General features: G+C 43.4%; 2 protein-coding genes across 2 annotated transcripts; one reads left to right on the forward strand and one right to left on the reverse strand.

The window, feature by feature from the left end:
* Nucleotides 1–687: 687 nt before the first annotated feature.
* On the forward strand, nt 688–14,232 carry LOC311253413 (carboxy-terminal domain RNA polymerase II polypeptide A small phosphatase 1-like). The gene is made up of 7 exons (XM_084347358.1): nt 688–1,619; nt 9,338–9,486; nt 9,617–9,718; nt 10,186–10,242; nt 10,802–10,894; nt 11,003–11,188; nt 11,665–14,232. The coding sequence occupies exons 1-7, from the start codon at nt 1,547–1,549 to the stop codon at nt 11,791–11,793; spliced, it is 789 nt and encodes a 262-aa protein (XP_084203484.1). The 5' UTR covers nt 688–1,546; the 3' UTR covers nt 11,794–14,232.
* On the reverse strand, nt 13,003–27,996 carry obsl1a (obscurin like cytoskeletal adaptor 1a). Its single transcript, XM_084347357.1, has 25 exons — nt 27,568–27,996; nt 25,280–26,563; nt 24,294–24,563; nt 23,840–24,100; nt 23,394–23,699; nt 22,960–23,226; nt 22,593–22,868; nt 22,273–22,387; nt 21,982–22,142; nt 21,601–21,873; nt 21,216–21,491; nt 20,840–21,115; nt 20,475–20,750; nt 20,108–20,383; nt 19,747–20,016; nt 19,392–19,658; nt 19,041–19,310; nt 18,686–18,952; nt 17,486–17,752; nt 17,113–17,225; nt 16,861–17,014; nt 16,491–16,652; nt 16,088–16,192; nt 15,736–16,002; nt 13,003–15,656 (listed from the first exon to the last, which is right to left on the reverse strand). Exons 2-25 carry the CDS (start codon nt 26,472–26,474, stop codon nt 15,385–15,387), a joined length of 6,642 nt encoding a protein of 2,213 aa, XP_084203483.1. The 5' UTR covers nt 26,475–26,563; nt 27,568–27,996; the 3' UTR covers nt 13,003–15,384.

The raw sequence follows: 27,996 nt of genomic DNA on the forward strand, positions 1-27,996 counted from the left end.
GCTTTCGCTGACTCAACAAGTGCAGCCTTTGCACACAGTACGTGGTGGTATGCACCTTTAATGTTGGTAAACAAAGAGAGGAAGAAACACAACAACAATGCTCATGACGTAGAGCTGCTGCACCTGTGTAGAGCCACGCAATGTAAACAAGAGCCACACATGTCGGCGCTGGAGTGGGTGTTGTTTTTCAAGTTCAGAAGAAGACAACCCAATTGTAACTTATATAATACAATAACACAATAATCTTATTAGAGCTGTGAATAATAAATCATCCATTTTAGCATTTTGACCCTCAGGGGTGCATAAACTACAGATTATGAACTTATTTTTAAAATACAAAAATATTAAATTATTATCAGTATCATGCATCCCTACTTTTCTATTTTAGTTTTTATTGTAATTGACCCTATTTTATTAATTTTATTGTTTTTCTACTTGGCACTGACGCCAACGATTACTCCTTTTAACACTTTTCATTCAGCTCAGATTATGTTAAACGCTTAGCAACAACTCAGGAGGGCTCTTGTATGCACTTGTCTTTACTTTAAAAAACTACGATCCAGTTGTTTGTGTGATTTAACCTCACAGTGCTCGTGTATTTTGGAGGAGGACAAATAAAAAAAACCAGATGTACGCCACAGCCACAGACTGCACTTGTGCGACGCTCCCTGGCTGCAGGCAGTTTCAAGGGGACCCGCACTGGGCGTTTCTTTGCGGCTACTTTCACAAAAACTTTCGCTCTTGTGTTTTTAAAAAAAAGTTTTCGCTAATTTAACCGAGCCACCACAGCAGCTCACACACACGTAAACACAAACGTGCCGGTCATTAAGTTTGGACACACGGTGTTAGACGGTGTCACGGTTTAGTCCTGTGGTGTGTTGCAGGAGTAGCCGTTAGCTAAAGTTGGTGAGTTCGCTAAGCTAACTGTAGCCTGTAAATAAATGGCGTCGGGCTTATTTTTTTTAAACATTTAAACGGTTAGTGGAGCAAGTTATTAAACGTTTGCAGTGTAGATGAAGTAACACACGCCTTTAGATCATTTACAAGCACAGCGTATTTGTCTAAAAAGAAGTCCGCCGCGGCTAGCTTAGCCTGCTAGCTAACTTTGGAGTAACTTTGTTGCAGGCTACTTTAAGGGACCGTCGTCAAAAAGGCGAGACGCCAAGGGGAGGGAGCGCAGTACGCCGCCATCCCCTTACTGCGCCACTTTAAGTGAAATGGGAAGCCTTGAAACCTCCGTGTTTGTATCTTGAAATTGCGAGCGGAGTCGAGCACCATATTGAATCAAAGTTGCCGTCTCCTTGACAAATGTTTTACAACTTTCAGACCTCCAACTTGAGCGGCTTTTCCGAGCGGAGGACGGCGACGCTACGCGTAATGGAGGCGCAGTGAAAAAGGGCCGACTTTTGGTTGCGATGTTTTCCGGGCTGCCTCAGCGTCGTCTCCCTTCATGTTAAAGTTAATGCGGCGAGCGAGCGAGCGAGCGAAACAATCTCTGAAGTTTAAAGTGTGAGGTCAGCACTCTGGACCACCAGACCTGGATGTGATGGACAATCCGTCCTCAGTAATCACGCAAGTCAGCCGGGATGAAGAGGGGAGTAAAGCCGCTGGGGAGAGGGGTAAGTGGCGCTGAGTTTTTTTTTTTGGGGGGGGGGGGGGTGTTTGCGCTCATGTCAAAAAGTTTTGCAGCTGCGTGAGTTCACGACCCTCAACGCAAAACCCGCACAGCAATCTTTTACTTTACGTCTGTATATTAAACCTTTCTGCAAACTTATGTATATACTATATATAATAACACTGCGAGGAGGGAAGTGGTCTGAAAACAAGTGAAAGCACTAAAACTGTCACTGTTCTCGTGTCCTGCATAGATTATGGCTGCGGCCTGTGATGAAAGTAAAGGAAATGACGTACCAAAGCTTGATTAACACGGCTATAATACTTTAATAAGAGCTTAAAACTGTTTTAAAGTCACCACAAACTCTTAATCTGGTGATTAAAAAATGAAGGATTGCAGCATCGTGGCTGTGTAAGATGTTTTTTAAAGGTGCAATATGTAGGAATTTAGTTCAAAACACTCACATATTAAAGGGGCACTTAAGCTAGAAAGGTGGCAGGGTCCGCCACACATAAACAACGTAAAACAGTATGGGTTGTGCTTTAATGTCAGTTTGTTTATTCAGTCGTGAAAACAGAGAGAGTTTGTTTATTTAGTTTGTTTAGGAATAAATAATATCAGTCAATGAAGATGTGCAAACTTTCTTCCACAAAACTGTGAAGTGCACCTTTAAATTATTATTTAAAGGTGCAGTACGTGAGAATTTAAGTCCGAAACATGAAAACAATTAACTAATATGATCAACAGAATGTGAAGAAATAACAGTTTTGATGTTTTGTCAACATGTATTGTGTAGAAGTGGTATCTACCGACGTTAGCATGCTAACCAGCTAACCAAGACCTGTCCCTTTTTTCATAATACTACTCCGAGCTTGCAGTCCAGACTGCTAGCTGCACGGCTAACTGAGCTGGCTACAGTCAAGGTTGAATAAAAAGTATACAGTTAGCAGCAGTTAGCAGTTGCGCTGGTGATATGCTGCCCCTATTCTTACATAATGCATCTTTTTTTAAATGTGTTTACTCATGGCTTCAGTGTGATAAATCAAATATCTACAGCTCAGATGACATTTTTACACTGTGATTGTAATAAATAACATTTTTTTTTAAATCTCCTTATATCTCTATTTTCCTGGCAGGACTTATCTCATCACAAAGCTCCTCTGTTTCCTCTCTTAACTTAATGAAAGGCCTGTGAAATCCTGATTTCCACCGTGCAACATTAACTCAATCAGCCCCCTCTGTTCACTTCACATGGATTTCTGTACACTGTACACAAACCAGTGAGATACCGCAGAGTGCAAATGCAGGTTACTGAATAATCAGGTGGCCTGTCGGTCATCATCCCTGAGAAACTGCTGCAGCCTCACATTTTTTATGTCTGGTGTCACATGTAACGCAAACAGCACATATTTAAGTCGTGGCTGGAGTTAAAGACATTATCAGACATACTGTACACACAGATATACATGTGGTCGTGCTTAATTTGACATTAAAAGATAAGCAGAGATGTCGAGCAAGGTGGCCGTGTGGTAAATGTGTAGTGGTAGCCTAATCTATTACATAAGCTTGTCCCCACGCTTTGTGAACATATGAACTCAGTGTGACACACAGCTGCTGTCTCCAAACAGCTTGTTTACCCTGTGCGGCTCAAAGAGACGGTGACACGTAGGAAAGGATACATTGATGAAGTTTATAGCCGTGTCAAAACAAGTTTTAGTTTCAGTTTGACGACAGTTTCAGGTTGCAAAAAGCACCTAACGAAACCCTCTGCGACTGATAATGTACCTCAACGACGAACGTCGGCTCTGTGGTTCAGAGTCGATCGTTGTAAAAGTCTGCAGATGAACGTCTTGTCATGCGAGGCCATCTCTGGTGATGGAGTAAGTGTTTCTCAACTTTGGGGTCAGGACCGAACAAGGTGTTGCTTAACATGCTGACAAAGTAGTTGTAGATCCCTTCGACTGATTATGGCGACGTGCATATTGTTATTCATAAATGAGCGCTGTTGGACACTGAATTATAGGGATGCAGCTAACGATTGTTTTAATTATTACTTTTTCAGAGCCCAAAGTGACGTCTTGAGATTGCATCTTACGTCCAAAACACAAAAACACTTTATTTACTGTCAGAAATGACAAAGAAAAGCAGCAAATCCTCACTTTTAAGAAGCTGAAACCAGCAAATGTTTGAGATTAATTTTTATTTTCATCGGTTAATTGACTAATAGTTTCAGTTCTCCAGGAATCCAACATTATTTCTGTATAATCCTTACAGAGCTACTGTCTTACTGCATTGCCAGATGATCATTTTGAACCTAAAAGTGGTGTGAAAGGTAAGAGATGGTAGGAAACCCTCTTAATGCTGGTAGAAAAGGCTTCTCGTGCTCATACACTGGGTCAGAGTGCACGTGTTTTTTATTTTTATTGTCAAGCATTTATAGTAACAGTGTAGATGTGATGATAAAGGCTTCAGGAGTCAGATTTGTGGTTTAGATACCTTGTCAGTGGTTGACTTTAACCAGATGGTTAAAGAAAAACTCCCCTCGTCTATGTTTATCAGACTACCTTGGTGTCACGGTCTCATTCAATGCAAAATATTGTTTTGTCACCCAGTTTCTTGCTCATCAAGGCCAATTCATCATTTGCCACTAATTACTGAGTGGTAGCTTCTGAAACGCCACGTCCCACCGTGTGCTCACACTCATTTATCAGATCTTCAGTAAAATAGGCGGATATAGCATCTTATCAGACATCAGATCAAGTTCCTGAAACCCTTCAGGCCAGGTTCGTCACTTTAACATCACTAACCAATCTAACAAGTTTCATATGCGTGTTTTTATTGGAGAGTTTCGTTGTCACGTGAAAGTCTTACAGCTGTTTCAAAGACTTCAATCCTTAAAAATAGTTGAATCCTCGTCACCGATTTAAAACAGTTAAGCATCGGACACACTTCAGGTTCCTGCATTGATAAGATTGGTTGAGATCATAGAGGCCACAGATAAATGGCCAGATTTATAATGTGACTAAAGCTCAGCTGTCAAATAGGAAATCATCAGAAATGGGAGTGGAAGCGTTTACAGGAAACTATCCGACGCACAGGCCCTTAAAATGGATCCTGGGCTGATGGATCGGTCCGATAAGCGTGTTATCATGAGCGTATGGAGTGTGAGTTATTCCACACTGATGTCATGCGGTATTTGAATTATTCATTTTCTGTAAGTGATAGGACAGGAGATAACATGTTAAAGTCTGCATTTCTGCCTAATTCACAGGTGATGTTCAGGAAGCATGCCAACAGTCGTGAAGGTTTGTGTTTGTTTGCTGGGCCGGCAACACACTGATTATACTTTGATCCGGCGGATTGTGGTTCTCACGCCTCGTGGTTGCTTGTGTATTTGTTGTCGAGCCCACACGAGCTTTAAATGCATTATTTTAAGTGTCGGTATCTCTGACTTTACACAGCAAAGACACATCAGACGACTGTTCAATCTTTGTCTCAAACCAGATGTGTTGGGGGGTTGTTAAACACAGTGTAAGAACCACAACTTAAAATACTGCAAAATTAAATGCTACTTCTTCAGTAACAGGTGTCAGTCTGTTTTCAGTTGAAGGGGGTGAGAAGTGATTTGATTAGATATTACTCAGATATTCGGTGCTCTCGATCACAGAGGAAACGACCAGCGCAGAGCGTCAGTGCTTTTTTGGCGTTGTCAGCAACCCACCTAATGTGTCTTGTAAGACAGATGCTTCAAACTACACAAGATCAATATCAGACTTTATTGTTTTCTGTGTTGTATCACCTGAAAATCGTAACGCAACAAACGAGCTCCAGTTTTAAGGACTAACGTTTGTTAACTCCACCCGTGCATGAGAGCATATGTTGAGTATGTTCACTGGGGATGTGCATGTGCCAGCTGGGCCAGGTGTTGTCAGTAACGTTCACAACCATGTTTCCACGTAGAAAAGCCAAATATTGTCTGTTCCAGCCTCTAAAAGGTGAGAATTTGCCCTCTTGACTGTAGTAAATTACATAAACAAATGAATAATTGATTAAGGGTTCGGACAAATCTCTCCTCAGACTTGTTTGTGAGCAAAACAAGGATGTCCAGTGCTCCCGTCACCCTGTTTACAGTGCATATAATCTGCATCAGCCTCTATTTTAAGAACAACACGACTGCCCGAACATTGTTCGAGCTGCACAGGAATGAAATGCTTGGAAATTTCCCAGAGTACAAACCTTCTGGTCACATAAAAACCTTTATGGGGATGACACAGCACTGAGCCTGGGTCCTTTTTTGATGATTCAGGTTTAACAAGCAGTCGGGATATTTTCTGAGAAGCCTGCAGTATGTTCCACTCCAACTCCAACTCCTACGAGCCATCTTCGTAATGCCCCTTATGAATTAATGCACGCTCTGTGTTTTGTGGTCAGTACGTCATTTCTCCTGCTGAAAGGCGTGTGATAGCATACATGAATATTGAAGATAAAGCAGACTTGAGGGAGCAAATAAGGACATGGGAGTGAACGCTGGAAATTAGAAGGACAGGAGGGAGTGGAAAAGGAAACAAAGGAGTGAAGAGCCTAGGTAGCAAGGACATTGGGGAGTAAATAAATGCACAAAGGGGTGATAATCCCTTTAAATCTACATCTTTCCTCTTCTTTTTGCTTAAGGTCACAGCATTGGTGGTTTGAGGCTGCATTATCTGGCACTAATTGGTATTACTTTACAGAAAAATCCACAATAAAACGCCTGTTTGAATTCATAATCGCATTAAAAATTGAAGACAACAATCTGCCTTTTTAAAACCCTGATTTGACATGAAATCGACTCGCCTGCCTCGCTAAAACACGGTGGCAAGTAGCTTCCTTCGCTGATACCCGTCTGTTTCCTCTTCCTGTTTTTTGGCCCGAGCGCGCCAGCGAGGCCAGCGGAGGGTCAGCCGGGGTTTGAGTCCACAAATGCAGTAGGAGGGCACGGCGGAGAGGGAATGAAAGAGGCGTGAGAGATGCACAACAGAGGCCTGTGTGTTGGTAGCCCAGTCACGTCCGGACAGACAGAGAGAGGGAGGACGGGGCATAAAAGAGGCCAAAACAAAGTGTGACGCGGGACAGAGAAGTGAGGAGGAGGAGAGTTTTGTCTCGACGAACATTTGCGAGAGCAGAAATAATCAGTGACTGTCGGACTAAATCCTCAATCCTTAAACTGAGCCGAACAAAGCTTAAAACTTCTGATACAACCTCAAAAGTTCCTCCTCTAAGAAGTTATCTCGGTCAGCCAGTTAGCCTGCTGACCTTTTCAAGATGATGTCAGTAAGGTGATGTCACGAATGAACGAAACTCATATTTAGACAATACATCATTATTAGGTCGGTCATATTGTCCTGAAAAAGTTTTTTCCAAACAGTTCTGCTTTTCTGTGTAATATTTCATAATTGGGAATATCCAAGATGAAGTAAGTAAAAGGAGACTTATTTAGCGTTTTGCACCAACAGAAAGCGTTTTGCCCCTGAAACGCCTCGTCAGAAGTCCCGCCTTTAATTCTGTGACTTTGTGACGTCACGTTACCTCACCATGTCACACATTTGCGTCGTTCAATGCCAAGCAGCCAGTTTGGCACGTAAGGATTGATTTAACACAGCTGCTCTGTTGTTGTTAGAGGTGCTTGCTCAGGCGTGTGTGAGCTGACCAATCAGAGGAGACAGGGTATTCTCCTTAAAGAGACAGGAGCTAAAACAGACATTATGCCAAAACTGATAAAAGAGTAAAGAATAATCCTTTTTAGTAGTTTTGTTCAGAAGAAATGCCACAATGTCGTTGCTTCCAGCTTCTTAAATGTGAGGGTTTGATGCTTTTCTTTGTTATACTGGATAGTAAACTGGATATATTTTGAATAAACAAAATAATGTGAAGCTAGGAGCGCTTCTTGCACTTAAATTGAGTTTGTTAGACGCGCTATTTGGATAGGGATACAAGTTGACTGAAAAAACTCCAAGACGTGGTCACGTTAGACCATAAAACAAACGTTTTTGAACGTCAAAGCCTGAGTCAAATCTTGACTCCCTGACAAAGGCTTGTTTGAGAGAAACAAAGTGTGGTCTGACAAAGCATCATCTTTTTTCCAAAACTACGAATCAAGAAATTATTCATCAGATTACTTGATTGTGAAAATAATCATCAGTTGCAGCCCTGATCCAGTATATGATTAAATCAATTGAAGATATGAAGCAGCACAATAAACAATGTAGGAACTGAAGCTTTCTACCTGTTGATCTGCGCAGATAAACACTTCCTCATCTGTCACACCACTGCAGTTACAGAGATGAGGGTGTGAGACTAAACCCTCAGTCACCATTCGCCAAGTTAGTCTGGTTCATCATCTGTTGAGCAGCTGTACATTTTTGTTATGCTGAACTGTAGCAGCTTGTTTTGGATTAAGAAGTGGAGTAGAGTCATTTGCTGCTTGACGTACGCAGGTGATACTGAACATAAGTGGAAGTTTGTTACCGTTCGAGTCACATTATTGACTCAGTGTCCGTCTATTTATGTAGAATCGTGTTGTTTTCTATCGCAGTTAAAGGCCAACTTCTACTTTATTGTACACTGATATTTAAAATACCTCATATTCATTACCTTCTACAATTAGTAATATTGTTTTTCATGGTTGTATTATATGTAATAAGACTATTAAGGACATGTTCGTGTACAAACAGAAATAGAGGATGCAAAATCAAATGGATTAAAACACACAAAAGCCAGAGACGTTATGCTAAACCAGTATTTCTAAAAGATCATGTGGCATCTGCCCTCTTCGGATTGGCACACTGCATTCCTCAATGAACTCATGATGTCTTTATGATGCCTGCTTAGAGTAGCAACTTTTGGTGTCGAAGTGCTGAATGGTTATTGGTGGCAGTCGAAGCTATTTGCTGCTGACATCAGAGAGGCCGTTACGCAACAGCTCCTGGCAGCGACAACGTGCGTCTCCAGGAGGGTTTGTGCACATGACCAAAGTATGAGGAAAGCTGCTGGATGTGGTTTTGTTGTTTTACAGTGTTCACACATTCACTGACATGATGCAGTGTGTAAGTGATTAGCCAGGGTCCCAATGTGCAAGGATTGTAGCTAAAAGGCAGTTACTGCAGCTTAATGCTTTATTTTAAAGGGTTTGCAGCACATTTTTAAAGGTGCAATGCGTAAGAATTGGCCACCTGTCAAATTCATATTATAAAAATAGGGGGCCGCTTATCACCAGAGTAACGGCTAACTGCTGCTAACTAGAGCTTTCATTAGTTAGTTAGCTCAGTTAGCCGTGAATTTAGCAGTTTGGAGCTCGGGCACCAGGGGAGTATTGTTGTTCACACAGCTAACACAGGAGCTTTGGACGGGCCGAGGAAAGTCGGTTAGCGTGTTACCTTCAGTAGATATCTCCAAAACACAATATGTAGACGAAATGATGTCAAAACTGCTACGTCTTCACAATCTGTTGATCATTTTGGTTAATTTTTTAACGTTTTCAGCTAAAAATTCGTCCATATCGCCCCTTCTAACAAATGAAACGATTAGTCGATTGTCAGAAAATTATTTAGATGGTAGTTTCGGTCATTTTGCAAGCAAAAATGCCAAACATCCACCATGGATTTGCTGTTTCTTTGTCATATATGAAAGTCAGTGTTTTTTTTAAATCAGCTTGGTGACCTCCTAATCCTCCATCTTCCTCTCCAGGTTCTTCGCCCTCTCTGTCCTCCAAGAAGCCCAGGAGCAGAGGCCTCCTGTCCAGCCTCTTCTGCTGCCTCTGTCGGGAGCAGCCCGATCCTCCACCGGTAAACAACAACGCCCCTCTGCTGGTGGAGGAGAACGGAACCGTCTCCAAGGTGTGTTTACCGTCGTCTCGCCTCTTGCATTTTTGTCCTGTTTTGGCAGCAGTGAAAAGATCCGATCTGTGTCGGAGACAGATTTCTCTACTTTGTCATCCTTCAAACATTCGTTTTGTGGCATTTTTAGATCCAGGTGAAGCCTCTGCTGCCTTCAGTGAAGTCAAAAGACTCTGGAAAGATCTGTGTGGTTATAGATCTGGATGAGACGTTAGTTCACAGCTCCTTTAAGGTAAGAATTAATCTCAAGCAGCTATGTGCAAGCGTATCCTTTTTAATTTTCTCGATGATGCAAGGACTTAACAGCTCATAGTTGTCCCCTGTGATCACATTACATCATGTCATAGTTATGTTTAATAGTAAAAACACTCTATAAGGTCCACATTTTCCCCCATCTGGTTGTTGTTGGCTCAGACGGTGACATTTCTGTCATCGCTGGCAAATGCCAAACCCAAACTAGCTGGTTCCTAAACCCAAATAAACACCGCCGCTCCTCCACTGCAGACTGTTTGTCTCTACCTGCATCTGTCCTACAATAATACCAGTCATATTTTATATAATAAGGCCTGCAGTGTCTCAGTTCCTAGAAGTAAACTTTCTTGTGACTTGATGTTGTTGCTGAGTCATGCCTGCAGTAGAAAAACATGAATATTCTTGTCTTCTTGTGTGTTAAAAGCAACTTTTTTGTCCCTCCGACAGCCTGTGAACAACGCAGATTTCATCATTCCTGTGGAAATAGATGGAACGGTACACCAGGTAATAATGGTGGCATCACTCAATAACCTCAGCAAACATGTTCATCCTGTAACTTGTCATCTAACCGGACACTGCCTCGTCATCCTTTAAGCTCCCAAGTTTAAATTGCTGAGTGCAGTAGGTGCCGTTTAAGGGATTTAAAGATGGCTGCTTGCTCAGAGATGGAAGACGCACTGTGGGTCTGGGCCTGATTCAAGTAATCCAGGATAGGTTTGTTCAGACAAGCACAGCCTATTCCGGATGACTTGGTTCAGGAACGCTGCCCTTAACCGCCGGCGCTGCTGAAAGAAGAAAAAATGGAGGGGGAACGAGGACACAAGTCGAGGATTTAACTTCTGCAGCTGTCTCTATATTTAGTTTCCAATGCAAGAATGCCTGTAATGCTTTGACTCGTATGTAAAACCTGTCTACTGCATCCATAATACAGCACAGTAGATCATATCTAACGCCTAAAGAAAGCGTCATAGCTCTTCAGGCAGTAACGGTTTGTAGAAACACGTTTTATTTTGAAATGCACGCCGTAAAGGAACCTGGTGTTAAGCATTCCTGTGCGCTCCAGGTGTATGTCCTGAAGCGGCCCCACGTGGACGAGTTCCTGAAGAGGATGGGGGAGCTGTTTGAGTGCGTCCTGTTCACTGCCAGTTTAGCCAAGGTAAGAAACTACTGCACTGCACGACATTTGATTTTTGTTTTGTAGCAGCTGCACAAGTAACATTAATTTAACTTTAATGAAACGTTAAAAGGAGTATGTTTGTCTCAGTATGCAGACCCCGTCTCCGACCTCCTGGACAAGTGGGGCGCTTTCCGCTGCCGCCTGTTCCGGGAGTCCTGCGTCTTCCACCGAGGTAACTACGTCAAGGACCTGAGCCGCCTGGGTCGCGACCTGAACAAGGTCATCATCGTGGACAACTCCCCTGCCTCCTACGTCTTCCACCCTGACAACGCGGTGAGTGTCCTCGGACCACAGCACCCGAGTCATGACGGTGACAGTGATGTCTTTGGGTGGAGTTATTCACCTGCCTAAAAAAAAAAAGCCCCTGACATGAAAACAGAAAATGCATCAATACTTTTGTGCTTTTGTCTCAAAGAGAACTAACCAGGGGCGTGACGATTCTGAAACTGAGTCTGAAACCGCGATACAAACGTCCTGTCACCAACCCACTGCTGCGACACATCTTTTACTTCCCCTTTTTAGCCATTGACTTGTCAGAAAACTTTAACTCACCACTGTTTACTATCAATTGTGTCCCAAAAGGACTCAAAAGTAAATGTTTCCCTCAAACCAGCTTCCTGCTGGCCCCTAAAACTTGGTTTTACTTAATGACAGCTTTGTAGATGAGCCACAAATCCTCCACAGTTACAGACCGCAAAGGATAAACAGTTTCCTCGTTGTGGTTGCTAATACTCTGCGTTTCCCTCCAGGTGCCCGTGGCCTCGTGGTTCGACGACATGTCCGACACCGAGCTGCTGGACCTCATCCCCTTCTTCGAGAGGCTGAGCAAAGTGGACAACGTCTACTCGGTCCTCAAGCACCAAGGGACCGCCAGCTAACAGCGTTCGACTTCTCATCTCAGCTCTGAACAAAACCGACGTACAACAATGGAAAAAAAAATGCACACACCAGCGAGGCTCCGGCACCAGCACCAGCTTTTCACTGCCCAACAGAACACAGACTGCTCCACGGCTGCCAGAGCCTTCACCTTCCCAGTATCTTGAGTGACTTTGATGCCGTCGTCACTGCCACCTTCTGGTCAAACAGAAAAACTGCCTGAAACATGCCTTGTAACTTTCTCCCTATCAGCCTGCAACGAACCAGCTGATGCGAGCGAACGGATGGACAGTCTTGCGGTTAACACAGCAGATGTCTGTAACCACGAATCCTCTGGACACAGACTGGGTACTGGAAATGGACTTTCTCTCGTGGATTCAGCCGTCTGATCCTGCAGAAGATGCAGGAACGGAGTGGAAAGGAATTTTTTGGAAACTTGATCAGTCTTGTCATCGAAAGAACAGATGGTGTATACGTACTGTAGATCATTATCTTTGCCACGCACCCCGATCTCGTCAGTTATCACACTATTAGTCTGCAGTCGAAAGCGCGTGATCCTCGGGTGTCATTTTAGTCTTTTTAGAGCGATGTGATCAGGTATTTTTTTGAGTAATCACGACAGTGTTATGGATGAATCGGATGGAAAAAAAAAAGCTTATTCTGTAAACCTGAGTGGGGTTGTAATGTCAGATTTAATCAGGAGTTGTTAAATTTGCTAATAAGAAAATGATTGGACAGCACTTTACAAGTATAGTCTATGATGTACAGTACAGTGTTCTCCTTCAGTGCAGTGGAGGAGCTGATTTTAGCTTAAGCTTAAAAAACAGTTAAATAAAGGAGGCGTGTCGATGTGAACCATTTAAAACAATTTGACTTTTTTCAAGTGGAGTTTGGTCTGTATCAAAAACAGTTGAAACAGATGTTGACCGTGGTATTTCTTCCTAAAAACCTGACACTAATATGAACATCGAAGAGCAGCTGCTATGTTTATCGGACAAGGATTTCCCAGTTTTAAAGATCGATGGACAGCCGTAATGCAGATGTCACGAACAGTCCAGAGACTAGAGGACCATGATCGGGAGTCTGATCGGATCAGTTGCTCGTTTTAAAAAGCCACAAAACTTGAATCTCAAACAGCATTTACAGACTGTATTTGAATAAAAGTTACAGTTTGGCCTGTCAAGTTTGGTTTTCATAAGCTTCAGAGTTTGTTTTTGTTTTTTTTCCCGGAAGCGGTACACATGGGCTGGAAACAATTTCAGGACTTTGTAATAAAATGTGTGTCGAGGAGGGGAGGATTTGTGACGTCGTTGTGCCTTTTTTGAAACAAGAAGTGGTTTAATTCAGGCCAGATTTAAAGGAGAAATCCACCCAACTAATGACCGCGCTGTTGGTGATTTATCTTGCACCTCTGGGTCCTTCCTGTTGTTCGAGTGGATGGTTCGGACGTGACGTAATGTTGAGATGATTCCAGTGCAGCTAGGATGGAGAGACGATGTCAGGGTTTGTGTTTTAAGTAGTAAGTGTATCAAAAAAATGATACGTAGCTGTGTGAAACGCTTCGAGGGTGGAATTGTCCTTTTAAAATCTTATCGACCACATTGCTTTTTTTAGCTCTACGTGTTAGCGACTCGAACCTCCTCGGTCTGGTCTGTTTTAAGGAGGACGTGGCTCTCCTCATACGCGTTGACAATAACCACGTGTTGACACTGATGAATGAAATGGCGGATTTGACGAAGAGCCTCCACGGCAGGCTTGTGATGTGACTCTACCGAGACGGACGGGGCACCATATTAAGAGTTATTATTTTCTATGTTTAACAAATTATCATTGTCAATCAAATTAGCCTGTTTCTTTTCTCGATAATTACTGATTCTCTTGAGTGGTCCTCCGATACAATATTTGTGGTTCTGTGCAAAACCTGGTCGTTACCTCGTATATTAATACATAATATATGGATCAGAAACACCAGCAAGTGACTAAAATGATAGCATCTTACTGTTGTAGGCACATAACGGGGTAATTATTTTTGATTTTTTGTTTCACATAAGCCATCATTACATGTCTCGATTTAGGTTCATTACTGATAACTGTTGGTTTTGTTGAAATTTCATTGGCGAACAGGAGTATTTATAGGAACTTTCAGTCATTTGATTACATATAAAACAAGTGTTGTGTCACTACCGGGGGCCCATTCACTGATACTGTACTTCTCACACATTCAGTAGATTTGTATATTTTGTTTTGCACGGTAATAAAGCAAACAAATGTTCATTAATATATGGAATATTCATGTTACTGTACTCATGATTGAATAGATGTAACCTAATTTTTTTTTTTTTTTTTTTGACCTGTTGTTTTATCATACCAAATTATATATGGACTCTATGTAATAATGCCATTTTCTCCCATAAATGCTAAATGAAAGATGGTCCAAATGCTGCGTTGTTGAGCGTTTCTTCTTTCTAGATACATAACTTTAAGTTAGTAGTGGATTCATTTAATTTAGCACAAGTTTTTAAAAGCTATATAATGCTATATTTTCCCAATATCTGAATATAACGATAGTTTATCTGTTACAGCATCAAAACCCATATATATATTATTTAAATAAGGTTTTCTGCCACCTGGAGGCAGCATGAGCAGGTAAAAGTGATTTTTTTTTTTATGCCCAGCTATAGTTTTTCGTTTGTCAGGCTAGCTGTTGGCTAACATACTAGCCAACAGCTGCCTTGCTAGCTTACACAACCAGCATGCTTCATTGGGAGTCGTGTTTTGTCCAACTAATGAATGTAAGTACAATAGTTACTCTCATTTTAGCTGTTTTTCTCTTAACTAATCACCTAAGGGAAATAAAGTTATCTCAAAGCTACTAAATGAAATAAAGTGTTAGCTAGTCACCTGTATTATGCTAATTGCAGAGGCTAGCGACTAGGTAGCTAGGTGAGTTACAGCGTAAGCGGTTTATTTTTATCAGGAAAAAGCGTAGAAAATGTAAGAAAAGTGTGGTTTAAAACTGTGTTGCGCTAATATGAATAATTTCTCATATTCAATAAGCCACAAGGGGGATTAATGTAAGAGTCACCACTAGTTTCATTACTCCTGAATCAGCACCACTGTTGATTTAGCATCAGGGCTGTAACTAATGATTATTTTCATTGTTGATCAATCTGTCCATAATTTTTAAATCAATTAATGGTTGCAGGTCTGTGTAGCATTGATATATACACATTACAAAACTGTTTTCTAGTGGATTCTCATGGACTCCGTCCTTAAACAGAAAACATTAATGACATGTATTTTATGCTAACCACTGTTACTTTTTGTTTTATTTTGGCGGGTGGGATTTTAATCAGAATCAGCACACAAGAATGTAAAGTCAATTATACATCATAATCAGGCAAATAAATAAAAAAAGGAATAACTTGACTCAAGGTTCAAAATGCTTCCTCTAACTTCGCTGAATACCTTCATTTTGAAATAAACATCATCATCTAAACATGACAAATGGATCTTGACAAGTTTAAGGCGTGATGAGCAGTTCTGGTTCTGGTCACTTTCTCTTTGAGTCACTTTCTTTTCTCGATCTTCCTCTAGTTCACACTGAGCTGGGCGCTGCTCTTTGCCTTGCCCAGGGTAAACTTCACCACCCCGCTCATGTCCACGCTGGTGTCTTTCAGGGTGAGTTTGTGGACCGTCCCGTGGTCTTCCAGGCGGACAGAGGGGCCCGACTGAAGGGCCTCTCCGTTCAGAGTCCAGACGGGAGGCTTGTTTATGTCGACGGACACCTCGCACTGGAAAGATGCAGGCTCGGGCTCGGTTACCTCCACGTCCTCCAGCTCTTTGACCACCACAAGGGCTTGGGCTGCAGCAGCACGGAGAGAAAGAAGAGTTAACCAGGTGTGAAGGAAAATAAGAAAAGACGTCTGGACATCCCAACTCACCTTCCACCATCAGTTTGGCTTTGGACATGTGCTCCCCGACCTCGACACTATAGGTTCCCTCATCCTCCACAGCCACCTGACTGATCACCAGTTTCAGGGAGCAGCCGTCGGCCAGCATCTCCACCCGATCCGAGGGAACCAGTTCCTCCCTGCCCTTGTACCAGGTGGCGCTGCAGCGAGGTGAGGACACAGTGCATTCAAGGATCACACGGTGTTTCTCCAGGGCTGTTCGATCTCGCAGGGGTTTTACAATGGAAATAGGGAGCTCTGAAACAAGAGAACGATTTTTCAGATTTGTTATTTGACCCTTTTTAAGCCGTTGAACCAAAAAAAGAGTTTAAAAAGGACTTACCTTCTACCTCAAGGTATCCTGTAGATTCAACATCCTTGGCTGCAAAGCGGATTTCCCCAGCATCTTCAGCTTTGACGTTGCACATCAGCAGGAAGTGTTTGGTCCCTGAAGAAAAACAACAACAGACTTGTTCTAGAGGCTGTTTTTTCCTTTGATTTTACACAGTGTATATCTTGTTCTCTGCTCCTTCCAAGGTCTTACTATTCCCTATTATGTCCACCAGAGGTCCTCCTTCATACACTAGTCGAAGGAGAACTATTCCACCTGCCTATATGAAAGAGTCTCTAAAATTCTCTGAGCTTGCACACTAGACATTCAACATAACATACGTCCATGCTTTCACACTTTTCCTGCACTGTTTCCTATTTAGGTTGATCAGTTATAAGTGATCTCTTTCTCTGACCTTCAGTGCGGATCTTGATGGTGCTCGTGGGCCGGATCTTGTGGCCGTCTCTGTACCACTCCCCGTTAACATCCTCCAGAGACACCTCACACATGAAGACAGCGTTCTGGTCCTCCTGAATGTAAAGGTCCTCCAGATCCTGCACTATCTCCAACTTGTGCTCTGTTAGGTGAGGAAAAACAGAAAGATAATAAGCATTACAACCACTAGGTGGAGATGTTTAATAAGCCACACACACTGTTTCAGTCCTCGCACACACAAAACAACAAAGAGGAGCCCTGAAGTCATAAATATCTGCAAAAATGTAACTTTGTTGTTTGAATTTCTTTTTAATATTTAATGTGATGTGTGTTGCAGAGGCCCGTCTTACCATAAACCTCCAGTGAACAGGAAGTGTTGACTTCCCCAGCGTCACATGTGTAGGTGCCAGAGTCAGCCAGGGAGCACTGCATGATCTGACAGAACCGTTTCCGGCCCATGGAGTAGATCCGACAGCTCTTCCCAGGCTTCAGCTCCTTCCCATTCTGATTCACAGAAAAGAGACAAAGGTATTCCTCACATGTCTAAAACCAGTTGCCATTCCTGTAAATCTTTTAAAGCATTTGAGCCTGGTTTATTTTACCTTAAGCCACTTGACTTCGATGATTTGTCTGGAGAACTCGCACTCCAGAGTGGCAGGAAATTCCTCCTCCACGCGGACGTCGGTCAGGTTTTTTAGGATAGTAACCGGAGTCTCTGTCAATTTAGCAAATCCAATCAATTAACCAACAAATCAACAACCTAATAAATCACTCATATGGTTAGATTTCTCAAAAGCTATGTGAACACTACATCACAATCAATTTGTTTGAGTCCAGAATTGATTAAAATGTTCTTAAAGGGGTTTCCTATCGGTCCACACTAAAATAAATTATGATTTAATACCATTATGCTTGAAAACAAACCACAAATTGTCCTTTATCCATACCATAATGCACAACAGAGCCAGTATTCACCTTTAATAGTGAGCCTAGCAGTGGTGCGCACCCCCTCAGCTGAGAAGACGATAGTGCCTGTGTCCTCCAGGGTGAGGTTGGATAGGGTGAGGCCGTGGACTAGCCCGTTGGTGCTCACCCGCCACTGGTTGTTCGGTTTCACCCGGATGCCGTCTTTCTGCCAGATGCCCTCCACATCTGTGTGGGAGAGCTCCACCTCGAAGGAGGCAGTCTCTCGCTCAAAGGTTTCCTGGTCAGTTAGGCCTTTACGGATGCAGATTTTACGTGCTGGATTGGAAGAAATGAGGAGTGTGTTGAAAGAGTGTTATGTAAGTATATATAATAATGTGCTTCTTAGGAATGGTATCAGGGTCAAATAAAACTATCCAGACATTCATAAAAAATGGATTTGAAGGATAAGTCCTAAATCCATTTTAATATAATGCATTTTAAATATAAGCACACTTCTTTAACAATTTCACAGTACATTGAAAGAACGCTGTGTTTCAAGGACAACAAAAGGTGGTTCAAATATAGACTCGGTTTATCACGTTACAAAAACAACACCTACTGGAGCTCCACGGTCCATTGTCACTGTGTCATTCAGCACACTATTGTATAACAGCATGGCTGTGTTTCAAAAACCTTTTCACACATACAGGTCTAGCCCTGCTATTCTTAGCATCTTTTTGCACTGTGACTTACTGTGAAAAACACAAAGTATGTACTGTTCTTCAGTTACCACGAACTCATCCATGTCAGATGAGATGCCAGCCACAATGTGCTACACTAGACTGAGTCCACAATAATTCCTGCTCATTTTAATGTTCTGTTTGGACGCCAAAGATTAGAAAGTATTTGAAAATAATACTTCGATAGTATTTCTATTAGTGCTGAAACAACTAATGTGTTTGTTTCTTTTATTAATCATTGAGTTTATTCATCGTACAATGATGCATTGGTTCCATTTTCTGTCAAATGTGATGTGATGCTGCTTTTATCCATTTTATATCATTGTAAATCACATTTCTTGAATGTTGGATCTGTAAGTCAGACACAACATGAAATATGAAAATGCTGTCTTGGGCTCTGGGGCTCTCTTATAAGCATCCCTCATTACGTTAGTATTTGAGATAGAGATGTTAGTCCTCAACCCATACACTATTCATGCCTAAACATCTCTGGCAACACACCACCCACACGCCACCTCGGACCACTTACGTTCTACATTGAGCTTGACCTGCGTCCGGTCATGCAGAGTCTCGCAGCGATAGGTTCCCCGGTCTGATAGAGTCAGGTTTTGGATGGTCAGAGTACGTTTGCAGCCATTCTGGGCCAGTGTGTATCGCGGGCCTGGTTGAATGACCACCCCTTGCCTCATCCACTGGACCTCTCCCATCTCGAGGCTGATCTCCGTCTCCAACGTGGCATCTCCAAACTCTTCTGCCATAACTGCATCCATTTTCTTTGTAAACATGACTTGAGCCTCTGAAAATACCAGACAGAAATAAAAGTTACAAGGAACTCTTGAGAATTCTGGTAACACCATATCCTCTGCCTCATTCAATCGTCTTACCCTGAACTTTGAGGGTGGCTTTGCTTATTTGTCCCTCTGCCTCAGCTGTGATCTTCGAACAGTCCAACATCTGGCACTTCTTGATCACCAATGTGTGGCACAGGCCGTTCTGGTTTGCCTGGAAGCGATCGCCCAGGGTGATAGGCTCATTGTCCATGATCCAGACCAACTGGACATCCTCAGGGGAAACCACACACTTGAAGATGGCATCTTCTCCCTCAAGCACAGTGGTGTTGTGGAGCTCTGTAAGGAACTCCACCACTCGAGGCACTGAAGAGACAAAAGAAAAGTTCATGGACCTGCTACCTCACACAAAAAAAGAAAGAAAGTCCTGAGTCCAGGCGTACTTACTCTCTACTCTCAGCATTGCAGCAGTCCTGTCATCTCTTGACTCGCAGGCGTACTCCCCAGCATCCTCCCTAGTTAAACGGTGGATGGTCAAGCTTCGCTCAAGTCCATCCGCCCGGATGGAGAACCTCCGGCTTGGAACCACCTCCACACCATTCCTCAGCCACTGAACGTCTGCTTTTGGCTTGCACACCTCACAGCGAAGTGTCACCATGCCGTCAGCGTGGGCCACAGTGTCTCGGAGTGGCCTCACAAACTTGATTCTCATTTCTGTGACGCAAAAGAACAAAGTTGATACGGCTCTTAAGTCCAAACTGAGGTGTGTGTGAAGTTGACAAGATGAAAAATAACTTTTAACCTTTCACCAGCAAGCTGAAGTGGATCTGGTCCGTGTTGACATCGCAGGTGTACTCGCCAGCATCAGAGCGCCTCAAAGGCTCAATGGTGAGAGTGCGCTCATGGCCCTCCACGAGTGCTTTGAAACGCTCGCCTTCAACAGGAGTCCAGTCTTTCAGCCAACGCACTTGAGCGCTTTCCTTAGATACATAGCTCGTCAAGGTCATGCTCTCTGCTTCGTAACCCGTCACAACAATGTCATCCTTCCTGTGCACAAACGTGACTGGAGCCTCTTTGATAGAGAAAGAAATGGAGTCATATACAAGGCAATCTTGTGATCGTATTGATAATCATATTTCTCGAGATGTCTTGTGAGTTTTTACCTTGAATCTTAAAAACGCAGATCATCTTGTCATCCACAGCATCACACACATACTTCCCAGAATCTGAGTGCTGGACATTCGAGATGACAATTTTCCTCAGAGTGCCGTAGCTCTCGATGTTAGTACGGGAGTCGTTGGTAAGCAGCCTGTCATTGCAGTACCACTGGACAGGGGCGTTGTCACGGGACACTTCACAGGCTAGGATCAGGTCTTCCCCTGCCATCATCTCCTGATAGTCAGCTTCATTTGAGTTGCCCACGATCATCACTGGAGGCTCTACGGCCAAGAAGAGGAGACAGGTGATCGATTTAAGAAACAGCTTTTAAACCAAATCATTTAATTGAAAAAGTCGCTAAATCAATTGTACCTTCTACCGTAACCTGGAAGCTGATACTGTCATCTCCGACGTCCAGAAAATACTCTCCCGAGTCTCCAAGTTCAGCATTAAGGATAACCAGTGAGCGAAAAGCACCTTCTTCCTCTTCGCAGTACCTTTCATCGCCCTCAATACGACAGTTATCCTTGTACCATTTGGCAACAGCATTGGCTCTTGAGAGCTCACACTCCAGCTCAATGTCATCAGAAAGCAGGGATTTAAGATTTGTCTTAATCTCTGACTTTCTTAGGATCTTCACTGGAGGCTCTGATGATGCAAGAATTACATACTGACAGTCAGAAATCGCATTACGTGACAGAAATCATCTCTAAAGCTGACGTGACATTGCCTCTTACCTGAAACTGTGACCTGGAAATCGATTTTATCATCAAAAGCGTCACAGGTATATTTCCCAGAATCTTCTGGGGTGGGAGAGTGAATTGTCAGACGATGGGTGAGCCCATCCTCTGTGATGGTGACATTACTGCTCTCCTCTATTTCTCTGCCATTTAGCCACCACTTGACTTCAGCATTTGGCCGTGACACCTTGATCTCCAGCACTATTGGTTTGCCAGCAAAACTTTCCAGTTTGTCGGGCATGTTTTCTGGACGAGTGAGCGTCACTGGTGGCTCTAAATGAAAAATGAGGACATTACAGATAGAAATTATATAAAAAATTCTATCAATTTATTGAGTTTCCATTTATTATTTTGCCTGTGTCCTCATTCTTACCTGTAATAGTCACCAGGAAGGCCACAGAGTCATCTTCGGTGTCACATACATACTCCCCTGTGTCGTCCACAGTGGTTAGGGGTATTACCAGTCGGCGTTTGGCCCCATCTACCTCCAGGATCAAGTTAGGACCCTCATCTACCTCCAGGCTGTCTTTGTACCACCGGACAGGGGCATCCGCATGAGAGATTTCACAGCTGAGCTCCAGCCTTTTGGAAGCCAAGTGGGTCAGTTCCAGCTCTGATTCACTGGGTGAGATGATTCTTACGGGTGGCTCTGGAAAAAGAGGATGTAAATATCCTTTTAAATACTTAGGGATTCTGCACAATTGTATTAGATGTATGGTTTAATCAGAAGTGTGCACACAGGGAAAGTTCAGCCTTACCCTTGACAGTAAGCTGGAAAAAGACAGAGTCTCCGTCTGTTTCACAGACGTATTCTCCGCCATCCTCTGCTGAGCCACTGAGGATGGTCAGCCTCCTGTAAGGACCCTCAGATATCAGCTGGACGTTGTTGCTTTCCTCAACCACCTGGCCGTCCTTGAACCACCGCACCTTCCCACTGGTACGAGACAACTCACACTGCAGGTGGATCTCCTCTGAGATATATCTCTCCATCACAATATCATCCTTCGGTTCGACAATCATCACTGGAGGCTCTGCGTTTGCAATAAGAGGAAGTAGAGAGAGTTCAGAGTGTAAAATGTACATGTATACGAGTCTTTAAACAGTACTTGGACCAACAGGAGTTGGAAAGGTTCTTGTACCTCTGACATTGACAGTGAACTCGATGCTGTTGTTTCCTGCTTGGCAGGTGTAGCTGCCAGCATCTGAGGTCTCTGAAGAGCGGATGATCAGCCTCCTCATGGTTCCCTCTGCCTGCAGAGTGATGTTGTCACTGGGCTGGACCTCACACCCGTCCTTATACCTGAGACACACCAAATAACTTGAATAATGGCTCATTCAGTGCAATGTACCAGGGGAAGTACACACAAGCAGTCATTACAGTTAATTACTATACATTTTTCGGACAGGTATTCACTCCCCAACTGACTTACCACACGACTTCAGCATCATCTGTGGAGACATGACAGAGCAGCACCACGGGGTCCAGCTCCATGCTGCTCTTATGTAGCTCCTCCTCTGGGACCGGGGTGAACTCCACCGGACGATCTGAAAAAAATCGTGGTCGGAGAAATGGATGTCAAATGCTGGCACTGAAGGTACAAGATGATGAATTTGTACATTAAACATAGTTTAACTAGTTGTTGAAACCAGCTGTTGTAATATAAAAATGATTTTAAAAAGGCACTAATTTAATTTGACTTGATTGAAATTCAAAGGCCTGAAATTTCTCCACATTCAAACAACCCTTTACCTGCAACATTCACGTTGAATTTGATGACATCTCCCGAAGTTTCACATGTATAAACCCCAGAGTGAGATGCATCAGCTGACTGAATCACAATCCTTCTCATATTCCCATCTGATTGGATGTTGAGGCCATCGGCTACCTGGAGCTCCTCGCCGTCTTTGAACCAGGATACCTTTGCGCAGGGGTGGGAGACCTCGCAGTAGAGTACAATGGCATCACCAATGTCCACCTTCTTATTGCTGTCTGAGTCTGACATAGGGCTGAATTTCACCACCGCAGCTGAAAAGAAATATGCATAAAAACATCCATTCAAAATAAATGCACCCATCACGTGCTAAATTTAACAGAAATAACATTTGTTTAAACCTACGTTTAACATTGAGTACAGCTGAGTCCCGGACTCCATTGGCTATAAACGTGACCTCTGCTGTGTCCTCTGCAGCGCAGGTTTCATGGATAACCAACGAGTGATTTGTTTGGGACTGTTTTATTGAATATCGTCCACCATGCTGCAGTTGAGCGCTATTCAGAAACCAGGTTCCAACCATTGTAGCAGACAATTCGATGGAGAAGTGAGCGTCTTCTCCTTCCATAACCTCACAGCCTTTGAGACTTCTGTGAATCTTTGGCCCAGGAACTGAGCGGAAAAAGCAGAATTACAAGTTAATAAAAGAGTCGCTGTCAATGGCGACCAGGAAGCATTTTCCCTTCCTGGTCGCCATTGGTTTTCACTGAATATCATTGAAGATGGGCTTGTTAGAGTGACATTAGATACACATTTCTGTCTCACAGTAGGTTCCTCACCCAGATGGACAGCTTTGGGAAACTCCACATGGCCACTCCGCCCATACTTGTTGATGCAACAGACACGGAACCGGTAATCGCCTTCACACTGCACGCTGTCGCCGGCGATCTCAGCGGAAGTGGCGTTCTCTGTGGTGAAACACTTCTGCCACTCTTGGGAGCCCACTTCCTGTCTCTCCACGACAAAGACGGATCGGGTGGAGGTCTGGCTGTTGGGCGCAGGCGTCCAGGTAAGCAGGGCGCTGTTGGGTCGATCCATGTCCATTTTGACTCCCACGGGGCAGATGGGAGGGCAATGTCTTGTGGCTAAAAGACAGAGAGGACAAAAAATATGATGGGTATGAATGATTATGGCTTGAGCTAGTTTTTAAGAAGCCACCCAATATCAAATATCATATCAAATAGCTGGAAACTGGGAAACCAACATTAGTGCTCTCTGAATGTACCTTTGACCTTGAGACGTGATGAGGTCTTGGATCTTCCTGCGACAAACGTCACTACCCCTGAGTCTTGGTAGGCCACGTTGACAAAGACCAGAATGTGAGTTTTCCCGAAAGACTTCAGGATCGTCTGGTGAGACTCGTGCAGCTTAAAACCATCTTTGAACCAGTGGATCTCCATTTCATCGCTCTCCACCTCTACACAGAACACAGCGTTCTCTCCCTCCAGGACTTCCAGCTTCCGGGGAAGTTTGCGAACAATAGTGCCTGTAAGTAGAAAAAACATTTCATTTACAACAAGTGTATTACTAAACTTTCTGTTCAACATTCAGCTCTTATCTACTGTAGATTTACAACTTTACATCAAGCTAAAACATATCTACAATGCTACTTAATTAGAGATTAGTCTAACATGACATAATTAAACTGATGGAAGTTGAGATGGTTAAGGACAACTTACCTTTAACTGACAGCTCAGCAATGCTCTTCCCTCCATCAGGCATCTCACAGAGATACACTCCATCGTCATCCGTCCCGACATCATGGATGGTCAGTCTTCTTTTCGTTCCTTTCTGCTCCATCCCGTATTTATTGCTGGGCATCAGCCGCTGGTCCTCCAGGTACCAGGCGGATGGGATTGACTCATCGGGTACCTCGCACTCCAGCACGGCCACATCCCTCTCCCTCACTTCTACATCTTTTAATGGACGTGTAAAGCGCACAGCTGGGCCTGAAGAACAAGGGGAATAACAGCAAATTTGGGTGAGTGATATGAATTTGATTTAAGCTTTTACTGTAATATTTTTGATAGAGACTTTCTGGCGCAAACTTAGTACGAACTCTTTCAGTTTGTTTGAATATCTCATGCCACCACTGATAACTTTCTAAGCAGCGCCCAGTTGCTGCAATGCCACTCCGTATTATCTGTATATTAAGGACCGGCATGTTGACCTCAGGCCTAAACTGACTCTTATGATAGAGGCAGCTGGCACACTGCGGCACTGTGCATACGAAAAGGTATGTGACCCTGAGAGTTATCTGCCCATTATAAAGGGATTAGGACAAAATGATTAACCACTTTAAAACGTGATGCCATGCATTTCAACACGCACACAAAGCAATTAGCCCACAAGTGCAGCTTATGACCTAATGTTTTATCTATGTGGTTGGACAAATCATTGACCCGATGATTCATTCATGTGACCCCTCATTTCTTTGAAAATAATCACGACCAATGACAAGAATGTAAATGGCACAGTTCTTGAAATGGGTTGTTGTTCGTGTTTTGGATCATATAAGCGTTGGTTTTCCATCCATCTATCAATCCATTGGTGTTTCGAACAGTGATAACATTTTAAATATGTTGTCACATTAAGACATTTGTGTGTTTAGCCAGTTAGAAATGGAAAACCTGATTTTATGAAAGCACAGGCAGGTATGGCCTACCTTTGACAGACAGGTGAACAGCGCTGAGGGTGTTCCCGAGAGCGTTTGATGCTGCACACACATACAGCCCTGTATCCTGCACTTTACAGTACAGAACCTTCAGCGTGTAGTATCCCTCTCGGTCCTCAAATATCAGATGACGCCTCCCGGGCTCCAAGGGAACCCCATCTTTCTTCCAGATGATGTCTGGCTTGGGCTTCCCTGTCACAAAACAGCGAAACTTGGCGTGTTTCCCCTCTGCCACTGCAAATTTCTTGGCTTTTGAAGCGTTGACACTTGATTCCTCTGTAAGCCTCGACAAACTGAGCCTCCCACCCCTGTGCTTTGGCGACCACTGGCTGTTACTGTGGCTATTTGAGGACATTTTACTTTCCTCCCGCTCCGGTACGGGCTCGACGAGAAGGACGGCGCCGGCCAAGGCCTCACCGTAGCAGTTGATGGCCCTGCAGGTGTAGACACCTTTGTCTGGCATGCGTGTCCTGTAGATCTTGAGCTGGAACCAGCCGCCATCTTGATTGCTCACGCTGAAGTGTGAACTCTCGAAGATGTCGTTCAGCTTCTTCCCATCTTTCTCCCATGTTACTTCAGGAAGAGGAGTACCCCAGATTTTGCAGGAGAAGGCAGCATCTTCTCCTCGATCCACGCGCAGAGAAAGGGGCTTGATGAGGAATCGCGGTTTATCATCAGGCGTTAAGTCTACCTCTTCTGGTTTTACCCCATTCTTGCTGTTCCACTTGTGCTTTCCATTCAGCACCTCTCCATTTTCTTTCCTTTGATCACCATTTTGCACTGTGCAGTAGCCATTCATGTGTCCTTCGAGTTCTCCATTTTCTTTCATTGGTTGCGTCACACCATTGACCCCTGATTGCCGTTGCCCCCCTTCCTGTGGCTGGGCCTCTCCTTCCACTTTGAGTGAGGCTGCTGCATAGGTTTCACCTATACTATTTTTGGCTTTACAAATATACTGGCCAGCATCCTGTGGGGTCACTCCAGTAATGGTCAGCAGGTAAGCTTTCCCTTCCTCTGAGAGCTTGTAGTGTCCGTCAGACAAGATCTGGATGTTTTTACGCTCCCAGATCACGTCAGGGCGAGGATCCCCATCGATTTGACACCTCAGGGTTGCAACAGTGCCGCACTGTGCCAAAACAGGGCGTGGGTAACCCAAAACACGAGGAGCACCTCCAAAAATATCCATGGTGATGTCACCCTCTCACTAATTCAAATGAAGAAATGTCTTTTGTTGTAGGTTTGCCTCGATTAGAGCCTTTTCTGTTGGTGAAGGAGCTGTAACGTGTAGAAAAAGTATATTTTAGCAGGCAATCAATGGGAACTCAAAGAAAACAGACCTTGCCCAGACCACTTGACTTGACATCACAATCTAAATACTAAATGTCTACATAATATGCGTTGGACTGGAGCTTTCTCGCTCGACTGTTGTGTCACATTTCAAATGTGACATATTTTTGAGAGAAAAAACTGGAAAGTGCTTTTAAAATGACCTGGTATCTGATTCACTGCACAGAGGAGATGTATTAAAATGTTTAAACTATTCAAAATACCTACCATACTTACCTTGGCTTAACTGAGATTTAGCAAAGTGTTTATCACATGCTTGGTGGTTTAGTAAAGTGGGTTTTGAGCAAGGTAAACTATCTCAGTTGTCTCACAGCTGGTGCTGTAACTCATTGAAGAGTGTATTTATAAATTAGTCTTTCCAAAAACAGACACGGGAGCCCATGTGCCACATAGCACACAAACTTTGTCTGTATGTATGTATGGAGTACGTATGTCAACAGCATCTTTCCTGATTGGCTTTCTTATCTATTGATTGCATTGTTGGTCCTAAGTCAATCATTATTTGAAACAAAATTCTTCTTTCTTGGTAAAAACTTATTGCTTTCTTGCGGATTATGATTTGATCTTTCTAGTAACCATTGGAAAACACGTTGTCTCCCTCGTGTTGTCGACATCTTTCTTTTGGCATTAAAAGAATGGCCACCATCCCCGCTATATGACGCACCATACTCCCATCTAATGCACATCCTCGAAACAGCATGGACCATACAGGCATGCCCTCATGTCTCTGTTAGAAAATAGCTCTTCACGTAGCATGTCAGATATTTCTAAAGTCTTATGACTCATTGAGCATTTTGTGGGCGCATGGATGGAAATTATTCTACTTAAGCAAGCCTAGAAAGCAAGATCTAGACATGGGGAGCTCATAAAACTTACGGAAAACTGACCCTTTTCTAAATATCCATTAAAGAACATTCACAAGATAGACTTACCGCTTCTGTGCGTCTTTAAGAAGACTTCAAAACATCTCGTTGATGTTGTGATGTTAACTTAAAGATGATGCCCTCAAAATGTTCAAGCTGGCATCAGTTAATTCATATGACCTTTGGCCCTTCTTTCAATTGGTCTTCGACTTGTAGAAATGGCAGATATTCCTTCTGTAGACTCTTCGGCTGTGTCCCTTTCTTGTTTTGGCTTGTTGCTTTTAGATTCTGGCTCACTTTTGACACACCTCCTGGTCACTGAGAGTCAAAGCACGTGAGAAAAATGAAGTCCTCCATTCACGCTGGGTGGCCCGTCATCACAAGTATCATCTCTTGGTTGCGTCCCCTCCAATTGGCGTTTGGTTGCAGGTGGCAGAGAGGAAAATGACCACTGTGTTTCAGCCAAGTGCTTGGTTTGTGCGTCAGCTCTGATACTGT

The sequence above is a fragment of the Pagrus pagrus genome, assembly GCF_965226575.1.
Source record: "Pagrus pagrus genome assembly, chromosome: 24".
In the NCBI taxonomy this organism is placed as follows: Eukaryota; Metazoa; Chordata; class Actinopteri; order Spariformes; family Sparidae; genus Pagrus; species Pagrus pagrus.